Genomic DNA, 10,000 nt, shown 5'->3' with positions numbered 1-10,000 from the left:
CAGTAACTATCTCCTCCTAAAGTACTGTAGCCTTTCAGTAACTATCTCCTCCTAAAGTACTGTAGCCTTTCAGTAACTATCTCCTCCTAAAGTACTGTAGCCTTTCAGTAACTATCTCCTCCTAAATTACTGTAGCCTTTCAGTAACCATCTCTATCTCCTCCTAAAGTACTGTAGCCTTTCAGTAACTATCTCTATCTCCTCCTAAAGTACTGTAGCCTTTCAGTAACTATCTCTATCTCCTCCTAAAGTACTGTAGCCTTTCAGTAACTATCTCCTCCTAAAGTACTGTAGCATTTCAGTAACTATCTCTATCTCCTCCTAAAGTACTGTAGCCTTTCAGTAACTATCTCCTCCTAAAGTACTGTAGCCTTTCAGTAACTATCTCTATCTCCTCCTAAAGTACTGTAGCATTTCAGTAACTATCTCTATCTCCTCCTAAAGTACTGTAGCCTTTCAGTAACTATCTCCTCCTAAAGTACTGTAGCCTTTCAGTAACTATCTCTATCTCCTCCTAAAGTACTGTAGCCTTTCAGTAACTATCTCCTCCTAAAGTACTGTAGCCTTTCAGTAACCATCTCTATCTCCTCATAAAGTACTGTAGCCTTTCAGTAACTATCTCTATCTCCTCCTAAAGTACTGTAGCATTTCAGTAACTATCTCTATCTCCTCCTAAAGTACTGTAGCCTTTCAGTAACTATCTCCTCCTAAAGTACTGTAGCCTTTCAGTAACCATCTCTCTCCTATCTCTCCTAAAGTACTGTAGCATTTCAGTAACTATCTCTATCTCCTCCTAAAGTACTGTAGCCTTTCAGTAACTATCTCCTCCTAAAGTACTGTAGCCTTTCAGTAACTATCTCCTCCTAAAGTACTGTAGCCTTTCAGTAACTATCTCCTCCTAAAGTACTGTAGCCTTTCAGTAACCATCTCTATCTCCTCCTAAAGTACTGTAGCCTTTCAGTAACTATCTCTATCTCCTCCTAAAGTACTGTAGCATTTCAGTAACTATCTCTATCTCCTCCTAAAGTACTGTAGCCTTTCAGTAACTATCTCCTCCTAAAGTACTGTAGCCTTTCAGTAACCATCTCTATCTCCTCCTAAAGTACTGTAGCATTTCAGTAACTATCTCTATCTCCTCCTAAAGTACTGTAGCCTTTCAGTAACTATCTCCTCCTAAAGTACTGTAGCCTTTCAGTAACTATCTCCTCCTAAAGTACTGTAGCCTTTCAGTAACTATCTCCTCCTAAAGTACTGTAGCCTTTCAGTAACTATCTCCTCCTAAAGTACTGTAGCCTTTCAGTAACTATCTCCTCCTAAAGTACTGTAGCCTTTCAGTAACTATCTCCTCCTAAAGTACTGTAGCCTTTCAGTAACTATCTCCTCCTAAAGTACTGTAGCCTTTCAGTAACTATCTCCTCCTAAAGTACTGTAGCCTTTCAGTAACTATCTCCTCCTAAAGTACTGTAGCCTTTCAGTAACTATCTCCTCCTAAAGTACTGTAGCCGTTCAGTAACTATCTCCTCCTAAAGTACTGTAGCCTTTCAGTAACTATCTCCTCCTAAAGTACTGTAGCCTTTCAGTAACTATCTCCTCCTAAAGTACTGTAGCCTTTCAGTAACTATCTCCTCCTAAAGTACAGCCTTTCAGTAACTATCTCCTCCTAAAGTACTGTAGCCTTTCAGTAACTATCTCCTCCTAAAGTACTGTAGCCTTTCAGTTACTATCTTTATACCACTCCCTCTCCCCCACCCCCCCTCGCTCAATCTCTCTCTCTCTCTCCCCCCCATCCTCTCTCTCTCCCTCCCCAAATCTCCCCCTCTCTCCCCCACATCCTCTCTCTCTCTCTCCCCAAACCTCCCCTCTCTCTCCTCTCTCTCTCTCTCCTCTCTCTCTCTCTCTCTCTCTCTCTCTCTCTCTCTCTCCCAAACACATCCTCTCCTCTCTCTCCCACATCTCTCTCTCTCTCTCTCTCTCTCTCTCTCTCTCTCTCTCTCTCTCTCTCTCTCTCTCTCTCTCTCTCTCTCTCTCTCTCTCTCTCTCTCTCCTCACCTCCCTCTCTCTCCCACATCCTCCCTCTCTCTCTCCCACATCCTCTCTCTCTCTCTCCCACATCCTCTCTATCCCTCCTCCTTCTCCTACCAGAGGTGTCTCCAGATGGATCCAGACAGGAGGTCACAGTGTTCTGATCTGCTGCAGCACCAACTCTTCACTAACGATGGCTTCCACATCAGGTAACACACACCTGGTAACACACACACCTGGTAACACACACACCTGGTAACACACACACACACCTGGTAACACACACCTGGTAACACACACACACCTGGTAACACACACACACACACACACACACACACACACACACACACACACACACACACACACACACACACACACACACACACACACACACACACACACACACACACACACACACACACACACACACACACACACACACACACACACACCTGGTAACACACACACCTGGTAACATACACACACACCTGGTAACACGTACACCTGGTAACACACACACACCTGGTAACACACACACACCTGGTAACACACATACACACACACACCTGGTAACACACACACACACCTGGTCACACATACACACACACCTGGTAACACACACCCACCTGGTAACACACACCCACCTGGTAACACACACACACCTGGTAACACACACACACCTGGTAAAACACACCCACCTGGTAACACCCACCCACCTGGTAACACACACCCACCTGGTCACACACACACACACACACCTGGTCACACACACACACCTGGTTACACACACACACCTGGTCACACACACACACCTGGTAACACACACACACCTGGTAACACACACACAGCTGGTAACACACACACACCTGGTAACACACAAACACACCTGGTAACACACACCCACCTGGTAACACACACCCACCTGGTAACACACAAACCCTGTGTTTAACTGAACAAAAATCTTCAGGTTTGTCCAGGAGTTGAATGCTAAGATCCAGAAGGATCAGAAAGAGAACTCTCCCCTTCCCAAGATGAACAAGACTATCAAGAAAGACAAGGAGGAAGTCGAGGAGAGGACTGGGAAGTACAAGGTCAGACACACACACACATGGAGGTAACACACACAGGTGGGCCCATCAACCCACACACACACACACACACACACACACACACACACACACATCCACACGAACACCAGTGTTAATTTAGTCAACAATAACTATGATGAAAAATACTCGGCAACTTCGTATGTTTCCTGACTAAAACTATAACAATAATAAAACGAGACACCCTGAAATGCAAACTATTACTAATTACTTTTCATTTTAGTTTGACGAAAATATGACAATTCCAGAATTCCAACCCAGAAATCCAACCCAGAATTCCAACCCAGAATTCCAACCCAGAAATCCAACCCAGAATTCCAACCCAGAATTCCAACCCAGAAATCCAACCCAGAATTCCAACCCAGAATTCCAACCCAGAAATCCAACCCAGAATTCCAACCCAGAATTCCAACCCAGAAATCCAACCCAGAATCCCAACCCAGAAATCCAACCCAGAATTCCAACCCAGAATTCCAACCCAGAAATCCAACCCAGAATTCCAACCCAGAAATCCAACCCAAAATTCCAACCCAGAAATCCACGCGAGACTAATGGACATTTCAATAGACATGAAGCTCCTTCTCGTGCAAATGCCAGTTGTTTAGTTGCTTTTCTTCCCCTTTGAGAAACACGAATGCTATTTGTTAAATATCAGGAGTACAGTGATACTTATAATAATAAATAGTTATTCAAATAAAATCACAGTAATTACTATGTAAGAATACTATTTGTCAACTACGGCTCAGCATTCCAACGACACAGTACCCGCCAAGCTCATCACTGAGCTGTTGTTGCGTCTATATTTTAACATTTTTGTTCAGTATACAGTACCAGTCAAAAGTTTGGACACACGTACTCATCCAAGGGTTTTTCTTTTTTCTTTATTTTTTAAAACTATTTTCTACATTGTAGTATAATAGTGAAGACATCAAAACAATGAAATAACACAATATGGAATCACATAGTAACCAAAAAAGTGTTAAACGAATCAAAATATATTTTATATTTGAGATTCTTCAAAGTAGCCACCCTTTGCCTTGTAAACAGTGGTGTGGTTCCTACCGTGAAGCATGGAGGAGGAGGAGGAGGTGTGGAGGTGCTTTGCTGGTGACGCCGTCACTGATTTATTTACAATTCAAGGCACACTTAACCAGCACGGCTACCACAGCATTCTGCAGCGATACGCCATCCCATCTGGTTTGCAGTTAGTGGGACTATCATTTGTTTTTCAAAAGGACAATGACCCAACACACCTCCAGGCTGTGTAAGGGCTATTTGACCAATGAGGAGAGTGATGGAGTGCTGCATCAGATGATCTGGCATCCACAATCACCCAACCTCAATCCAATTGAGTTGGTTTGGGATGAGTTGGACTGCAGAGTGAAGTGAAGGAAAAGCTCAGCATATGTGGGAACTCCTTCAAGACGGTTGGAAAATCATTCCAGGTGAAGCTGGTTGAGAGAATATCAAGAGTGTGCAAAGCTGTCATCAAGGCAAAGGGTGGTCAAAATAAAGAAAAACACTTGAATGAGTAGGTGTGTCCAAACTATTGACTGGTAAGGTGTGTGCGTTTGTATATATATATATATATACAGTATACAGTAAAGAACACCTTCCTGATATTGAGTTGCACCCCCCCCCCTTGCCCTCAGAACAGCCTCAATTCATTGGGGGAATGGACTCTACTAGGTATTGAAAGCGTTCCACAGTGATGCTGGCCCATGTTGGCACCAAAGCCTCCCACAGTTGTGCCAAAGTTGGCTGGACATCCTTTGGATGGTGGACCATTCTTGAACACACACAGGAAACTGTTCATTGTGAAAAACCCAGCGGCGTTGCAGTTCTTGACACACTCAAATCGGTGCGCCTGACACCTACTACCATGCCCCTTTTAAAAGGGACTTAAATCTTTTGTCACCCTCTGAATGGCCAACGTACACAATCCATGTGTCAATCATCTACCCTGACTGAAGTGGATCTAATAGGTGACGCCAATAAAAGGTGTCACAGTCTTCGGCTGGATTCACCTGGTCAGTCTGTTATGGAAAGAGCAGGTGTTCTTAATGTTTTGTACTCTCTGGACTCTGGACTCCGGACTCGTGACATTGCTCGTTCGTATTACTGCTCTGTTGGAGCTGGGAACACAAGCATTTAGCTAGGTATTACTGCACTGTTGGAGCTAGAAATACAGGCATTTAGCTAGGTATTACTGTAGGAGCTAGAAACACAAGCATTTAGCTAGGTATTACTGCACTGTTGGAGCTAGAAACACAGGCATTTAGCTAGGTATTACTGTAGGAGCTAGAAACACAAGCATTTAGCTAGGTATTACTGCACTGTGTAGCTCAGTTGGTAGAGCATGGCGCTTGTAACGCCAGGGTAGTGGGTTTGATCCCCGGGACCACCCATACGTAGAATGTATGCACACATGACTGTAAGTTGCTTTGGATAAAAGCATCTGCTAAATGGCATATATTATTATTATTATTATTATGTTGGAGCTAGAAACACAAGCATTTAGCTAGGTATTACTGTAGGAGCTAGGAACACAAGCATTTAGCTAGGTATTACTGTCGGAGCTAGAAACACAAGCATTTAGCTAGGTATTACTGTAGGAGCTAGAAACACAAGCATTTAGCTAGGTATTACTGCACTGTTGGAGCTAGAACAGAAACACAAGCATTTAGCTAGGTATTACTGTAGGAGCTAGAAACACAAGCATTTAGCTAGGTATTACTGCACTGTTGGAGCTAGAAACACAAGCATTTAGCTAGGTATTACTGTTGGAGCAAGAAACACAATCATTTAACTAGGTATTACTGTTGGAGCAAGAAACACAATCATTTAACTAGGTATTACTGTTGGAGCAAGAAACACAAGCATTTAGCTAGGTATTACTGTTGGCGCAAGAAACACAAGCATTTAGCTAGGTATTACTGTTGGCGCAAAAACACAAGCATTTAGTTAGGTATTACTGTTGGAGCAAGAAACACAAGCATTTAGCTAGGTATTACTGTTGGAGCTGGGAACACAAGCATTTAGCTAGGTATTACTGTTGGAGTTAGAAACACAAGCATATTGCTAGGTATTACTGTTGGAGCTGGGAACACAAGCATTTAGCTAGGTATTACTGTTGGAGCTAGAAACACAATAATTTAGCTAGGTATTACTGTTGGAGCTAGAAACACAAGCATTTAGCTAGGTATTACTGTTGGAGCTAGAAATAAAAGCATTTAGTTAGGTATTACTGCTCTCTTGGAGCTGCAAACACAATAATTTAGCTAGGTATTACTGTAGGAGCTAGAAACACAATCATTTAGCAAGGTATTACTGCACTGTTGGAGCTAGGAACACAAGCATTTAGCAAGGTATTACTGCACTGTTGGAGCTAGGAACACAAGCATTTAGCTAGGTATTACTGTTGGAGCTAGAAACACAATCATTTAGCAAGGTATTACTGTACTGTTGGAGCTAGAAACACAAGCATTTAGCTAGGTATTACTGTACTGTTGGAGCTAGAAAAACAAGCATTTAGCTAGGTATTACTGTACTGTTGGAGCTAGAAACACAAGCATTTAGCTAGGTATTACTGTACTGTTGGAGCTAGAAAAACAAGCATTTAGCTAGGTATTACTGTACTGTTGGAGCTAGAAACACAAGCATTTAGCTAGGTATTACTGTACTGTTGGAGCTAGAAACACAAGCATTTAGCTAGGTATTACTGTACTGTTGGAGCTAGAAACACAAGCATTTAGCTAGGTATTACTGTACTGTTGGAGCTAGAAAAACAAGCATTTAGCTAGGTATTACTGTACTGTTGGAGCTAGAAAAACAAGCATTTAGCTAGGTATTACTGTACTGTTGGAGCTAGAAAAACAAGCATTTAGCTAGGTATTACTGCACTGTTGGAGCTAGAAAAACAAGCATTTAGCTAGGTATTACTGTACTGTTGGAGCTAGAAACACAAGCATTTAGCTAGGTATTACTGTACTGTTGGAGCTAGAAACACAAGCATTTAGCTAGGTATTACTGTACTGTTGGAGCTAGAAACACAAGCATTTAGCTAGGTATTACCGCACTGTTGGAGCTAGAAACACAAGCAGTTATAGTGCCTAGCGAAAGTATTCGGCCCCCTTGAACTTTGCGACCTTTTGCCACATTTCAGGCTTCAAACATAAAGATATAAAACTGTATATTTTTTGTGAAGAATCAACAACAAGTGGGACACAATCATGAGGTGGAATGATATTTATCAAATGTGTCAAAAGACTAAAACAGCTGCCAAAATGAGCACAGAAACACACACTCAACCTCTCCTCCCCTCCCCCCTCCTCCCCCTCTCCTCCCCTCCCCTCCCCTCCCCCACTGTCCTCCCCTCCCCTCCCTCCCCTCCCCTCTCCCCCCTCTCCCCCCCCTCTCCTCCCTCCCCCCCTCCCCCCCCTCCCCTCCCCTCCCCTCCCCTCCCCTCCCCTCCCCTCCCCTCCCCTCCCCCCCTCCCTCCCCTCCCCTCCCCTCCTCCCCTCCCCTCCTCCCCTCCCCTCCCCCTCCCCTCCCCTCCCCTCCCCTCCCCTCCCCTCCCCCTCCCTCCCCTCCCCTCCCTCCCCTCCCTCCCCTCCCCCCCCCCTCCCCTCCCCTCCTCCCCTCCCCTCCCCTCCCCTCCCCTCCCCTCCTCCTCCCTCCCCTCCCCTCCTCCCCTCCTCCCCTCCCCTCTCCTCCCTCCTCCCCCCCCCTCTCCTCCTCCTCCTCCCCTCCTCCCTCTCCTCCCCTCCCCATCCTCCCCTCCCCTCTCCTCCCCCTCCCCCCTCCCCTCCCCTCCCCTCCCCTCCTCCCCTCCTCCCCTCCCCTCTCCTCCCCCTCCCCTCTCCTCCCCCCCCCTCTCCTCCTCCCCTCCCCTCCTCCCCTCCTCTCCTCCCCTCCCCTCCTCCCCTCCTCCCCTCCCCTCTCCTCCACTCCAGGACTCCAGCAGTACAACAGTTACCAAACTCTCCAAAGCTCCAACCACCACAGAGTCTAAACCCCGAGACCCGGACAAGACAATAGAGTCAACCACTACTATGACCACTACTGCTGACTGGACCACAGAGAGCCACGCGGTCGCAGTTCACCACGGTCGAACCACCACTGTGTACGATCAGTTTCAGTTTCATTATTAGCGGTTATTTAAAAAATAGTTATTTAAAAATAATAATAATCTTAATTACTTTTCTGTAGTAGTGTACTATAATAGGGAATAGGGTGCCAGCCCTGGTCTATAGTAGTGCCACTATATAGGGAATAGGGCTCTGGTCTATAGTAGTGCACTATATAGGGAATAGGGCTCTGGTCTATAGTAGTACCACTATATAGGGAATAGGGCTCTGGTCTATAGTAGTACCACTATATAGGGAATAGGGCTCTGGTCTATAGTAGTACCACTATATAGGGAATAGGGCTCTGGTCTATAGTAGTACCACTATATAGGGAATAGGGCTCTGGTCTATAGTAGTACCACTATATAGGGAATAGGGCTCTGGTCTATAGTAGTACCACTATATAGGGAATAGGGCTCTGGTCTATAGTAGTACCACTATATAGGGAATAGGGCTGGTCTATAGTAGTGTTACTGTATAGGGAATAGTGTTACTGTATAGGGAATAGGGCTCTGGTCTATAGTAGTACCACTATATAGGGAATAGGGCTCTGGTCTATAGTAGTGCCACTATATAGGGAATAGGGCTCTGGTCTATAGTAGTGTTACTGTATAGGGAATAGGGCTCTGGTCTATAGTAGTACCACTATATAGGGAATAGGGCTCTGGTCTATAGTAGTACCACTATATAGGGAATAGGGCTCTGGTCTAAAGTAGTACCACTATATAGGGAATAGGGCTCTGGTCTATAGTAGTACCACTATATAGGGAATAGGGCTCTGGTCTATAGTAGTGTTACTGTATAGGGAATAGGGCTCTGGTCTATAGTAGTACCACTATATAGGGAATAGGGCTCTGGTCTATAGTAGTGTTACTGTATAGGGAATAGGGCTCTGGTCTATAGTAGTACCACTATATAGGGAATAGGGCTCTGGTCTATAGTAGTGCACTATATAGGGAATAGGGCTCTGGTCTATAGTAGTACCACTATATAGGGAATAGGGCTCTGGTCTAAAGTAGTACCACTATATAGGGAATAGGGCCCTGGTCTATAGTAGTACCACTATATAGGGAATAGGGCTCTGGTCTATAGTAGTACCACTATATAGGGAATAGTGTGCCATTTTGGATACAATCTTAAATCTGTTTTGTTTAGGAGTCTGAGCACCATAGAGGACCACGATCCATCCGTAGGACCAACCCAGGACCAACCTCTACCTCTCATCCCTCCCCTCTCCCTGACCTTCACACAGACACCTTCACACAACCTACTGGCTGTCGTCGCCCATGGCAACGGCAACCTGGGCGGAGTTGGGGTGGGGCCTCAACCCGGAACACTCGGTCTGAGGTGCAGAACTACAGCTCCCATAATGCATCACACTGAGAATGTTGAACCAGGGTTGAAGAACATAACACTTGTTTTTGTTTTTGTTGTTGTTATTGTTTGTTTGTCCTCTCTAGACAAGGCTTAGGCCAATCAGATAGCAGACACACATAGTGGTTGTTTTGGCAGTGTCAGAGGTGGAGATGTCAAATCGGTGGGGCAGCTGCTCTTGTGATCATTGTCACGAAGCCACACCCACCCCACTCGCGTTAGAGGTGCAGGCCTCCCGAGTGGCACCGCTAGAGATTCTGGGTTCGAGTCCAGGCTCTGTCGCAGCCGGCCGCGACTGAGAGACCCTTGGTGCCGGGTTAGGTGGGCATTGTGTCAAGAAGCAGTGCGGCTTGGTTGTCGTCGTGTTTCG

The 10,000-nt window shown here is 45.3% G+C and overlaps 1 protein-coding gene across 2 annotated transcripts in view; it reads left to right on the top strand.

The window, feature by feature from the left end:
- The window catches only part of LOC124008375 (cyclin-dependent kinase-like 4), a 32,032-nt gene that overhangs the window by 20,218 nt on the left and 1,814 nt on the right, over positions 1-10,000 (top strand). For both annotated transcript variants that reach the window (XM_046319606.1, XM_046319605.1), the window contains exons 6-9: positions 2,142-2,230; positions 2,989-3,112; positions 8,083-8,252; positions 9,412-9,603. In XM_046319606.1, the coding sequence (XP_046175562.1) occupies positions 2,142-2,230; positions 2,989-3,112; positions 8,083-8,252; positions 9,412-9,603 (575 nt within the window). The remainder of the gene's footprint in view (positions 1-2,141; positions 2,231-2,988; positions 3,113-8,082; positions 8,253-9,411; positions 9,604-10,000) is intronic.

The sequence above is a fragment of the Oncorhynchus gorbuscha genome, linkage group LG21, assembly GCF_021184085.1.
Source record: "Oncorhynchus gorbuscha isolate QuinsamMale2020 ecotype Even-year linkage group LG21, OgorEven_v1.0, whole genome shotgun sequence".
Classification (NCBI taxonomy): domain Eukaryota; kingdom Metazoa; phylum Chordata; class Actinopteri; order Salmoniformes; family Salmonidae; genus Oncorhynchus; species Oncorhynchus gorbuscha.
Note: the sequence above shows the minus strand (reverse complement) of the source record. Positions and strands in the feature narration are given on the sequence as shown.